The sequence below is a fragment of the Rhinopithecus bieti genome, unplaced genomic scaffold (genome assembly GCF_001698545.2).
Source record: "Rhinopithecus bieti isolate Rb0 unplaced genomic scaffold, ASM169854v2 scaffold_6380, whole genome shotgun sequence".
NCBI classification, from domain to species: domain Eukaryota; kingdom Metazoa; phylum Chordata; class Mammalia; order Primates; family Cercopithecidae; genus Rhinopithecus; species Rhinopithecus bieti.
Window position 1 is genome coordinate 6,889,201 of NW_016806642.1, and position 2,879 is coordinate 6,892,079.

The window sequence follows — 2,879 nt, forward strand, 5'->3', positions numbered from 1 at the left end:
GTGGTGTGATCTCAGCTCACTGCAAGCTCTGCCTCCCAGGTTCATGCCATTCTCCTGCCTCAGCCTCCCGAGTAGCTGGGACTACAGGCGCCTGCCACCACGCCCGGCTAATGTTTTTTTGTATTTTTAGTAGAGACGGGGTTTCACCATGTTTGCTAGGATGGTCTTGATCTCCTGACCTTGTGATCCACCTGCCTCGGCCTCCCAAAGTGCTAGGATTACAGTCATGAGCCACCGTGCCCTGCCAGTGTCCTCTTTTATACAGCTTCCAATCTAATGGAGATCTCAAGATCAAGGTGGTGATTATTAATGAACTTTCAAACAGTAGGATTACTCAGCCTATTAAGAAAAATGGGATGAGAAGTTTCAGAAACAGTGGCAGCTCTCTTTTATGGAAGTAGGATTTAGTTATTTAGAGATTGGGGATAAAGAAAACATTTTGGACTAGAGGAAAATTAAACATGAATCTTAAAATTTTAAATTATTCAAATATACAAATACATTATTTATTTTGGACAAGTTACTGACTGTTGTGTTTTTTTGTTTTTTTGTTTTTTGTTTTTTTGTATGAAGGTCTCCTGATTTTCATGAAGAAATCAAGGTTAAGCTTCCTGCTACTTTAACTGACCATCATCACTTGCTTTTTACTTTTTATCATGTTAGTTGTCAACAAAAACAAAATACTCCTCTTGAAACACCAGTGGGATATACGGTAAGTCTTTTTGGTTGAGTATTTAGATCAAAGAGCTAAAATAATGGTGATATTTAAGATATAGTTGATATTTCTTGTCAGTTTTTGTTTTCTTTCTGTTTTTTCTTTTCTTTTTTTTTTTTTCCTGAGATGGAGTCTCACTCTGTCGCCCAGGCTGGAGTGCAGTGGCATGATCTTGGCTCACTGCAAGCTCCGCCTCCTGGGTTCCCACCATTCTCCTACCTCAGCCTCCTGAGTAGCTGGGACTACAGGCACCCACCACCGCGCCCCGCTAATTTTTTTTGTATTTTTAGTAGAGACGGGGGTTTCACTATGTTAGCCAGGATGGTCTCCATCTACTGACCTCGTGATCTGCCCGCCTCGGCCTCCCAAAGTGCTGGGATTACAGGCGTGAGCCACCGCGCCTGGCCTTCTTTTTCTTTTTTTTGTTTTTTTTTAGACAGAGTCTCTGTCTCCCAGGCTGGATTGCGGTGGCGCAATCTTGGCTCACTGCAACCTCCGTTTCCTGGGTTCAAGCAGTTCTCCTCTCTCAGCCTCCTGAATAGCTGGGATTACAGGTGCCCTCCACCATGTCCAACTAATTTTTGTGTATTTTCAGTAGAGGTGGGGTTTCACCATGTTTGCCAGGTTGGTCTCAAACTCTTGGCTTCAAGTGATCCACCTGCCTTGGCCTCCCAAAGTGCTAGGATTACAGGCATGAACCATGGCACCTGGCCTGTTTCTTGTTATTTGAATATTCCCTGATTCCCCATAGTTATGAAGTTGCATTGATTAGGAAGAGCCATTATAACAAGAAAATGGCCATTAATGTAATTAGCTAATGTAATTATTGATTTATTAACTAGCATGTATAAACACTTGGGTGTTAGTCCTGATTATTAGGTGTATACCCAACAATGCAGCATAAATATAATAGGTTCACTGACTCTTCAGCAGATAATGATTTTAATATAAAATGAGTAAAAGAGAATATTGGAGAAAAAATTAAAACCCTTGAGTCTTTTTCAAAATTATGATTGCCAGCCTGGGCAGCATGACAAAACCCCATGTCTACCAAAAATAAAACAATTAGCTAGGTGTGGTGGCATGCACCTGTGATCCCAGCTGCTAGGGAGGCTGAGTTGGGAGGATTGCTTGAGCCTGGGAGGCAGAGGTTGCAGTGAGCCAAGATCATGCCACTGCACTCCGGCCTGGGTAACAGAGCAAGACCTTGTCTCAAAATAAAATAAAATAAAAAATAAATTACTACGATTGAATTGCAAAGATAAACCTAAGATGAAGGACATCATAGTATGGTATAACACAATTCTGTCAGAAAAATTATGCTTTCAGCCAAAAGAGAAAAGCTAACATTTGATTCATTATTTTTGTCTCTGGCAATTTGTGACATGAGTTTTGCTCTAACTATAAGATAATAAATTTATGATCATACTTTTTGTTTCTAGGATTCCTATCTAATCAATTATTTCTTTCACTATTTACATTGAAATGATTATCTCAGTTTTAAAATATATTTACTTTATGGCTTTTTTCTAAGACTGACTTTTCGCCTCTAGATTTTAATATTGCATAGTTAGTAATAATAATGTTTTGAGGATCTCCTGCTTAATAAAATTTCATTAGGGAAACTTCTCTTTAGAGGAATTATGAAGGCCTATTATTATTATTACTTATATAATTAAATCCCTTAATGTTTGATGATATGAGACAAATTTGGCTTGTACCAAGTTCTTAAAACATGCTTTCTAAGTAAGTATTTTTATAGCAAATGTATTTAAAATAAAATTGTTTTATTTTCTTTAAAAGTGGATACCAATGCTTCAGAATGGACGGTTGAAGACTGGCCAGTTTTGCTTACCAGTCTCACTGGAGAAACCACCACAGGCTTATTCTGTACTGTCTCCTGAGGTCAGTATCTCCCATGTTGACATTCTCCAGATTGAATGAAATGGGTTTTTTACTATAAATATGTTTTTACCAAGCAAACTCTTGCCATTTCTTCTACTTAAAGTTGATAGATCATGAAGGAAAAGTATTTTCCCCCATGATTAAAATTCTTTTACATAAAACTTAGAAGCTTTTATCCTGTTTTTAAATTTAAATTTAAATATCCTCATTTTAAAAGCAAAATAATACATGGAATGAAAACTCAAAAGATCATTTTGGA

At 37.7% G+C, this 2,879-nt stretch overlaps 1 protein-coding gene across 1 annotated transcript in view; it reads left to right on the forward strand.

The window, feature by feature from the left end:
* The window catches only part of DOCK7 (dedicator of cytokinesis 7), a 259,128-nt gene that overhangs the window by 120,178 nt on the left and 136,071 nt on the right, over window positions 1-2,879 (forward strand). Inside the window, 2 exon segments of the mRNA XM_017877272.1 lie at window positions 574-712; window positions 2,519-2,620. Of these exon segments, the coding sequence (XP_017732761.1) occupies window positions 574-712; window positions 2,519-2,620 (241 nt within the window).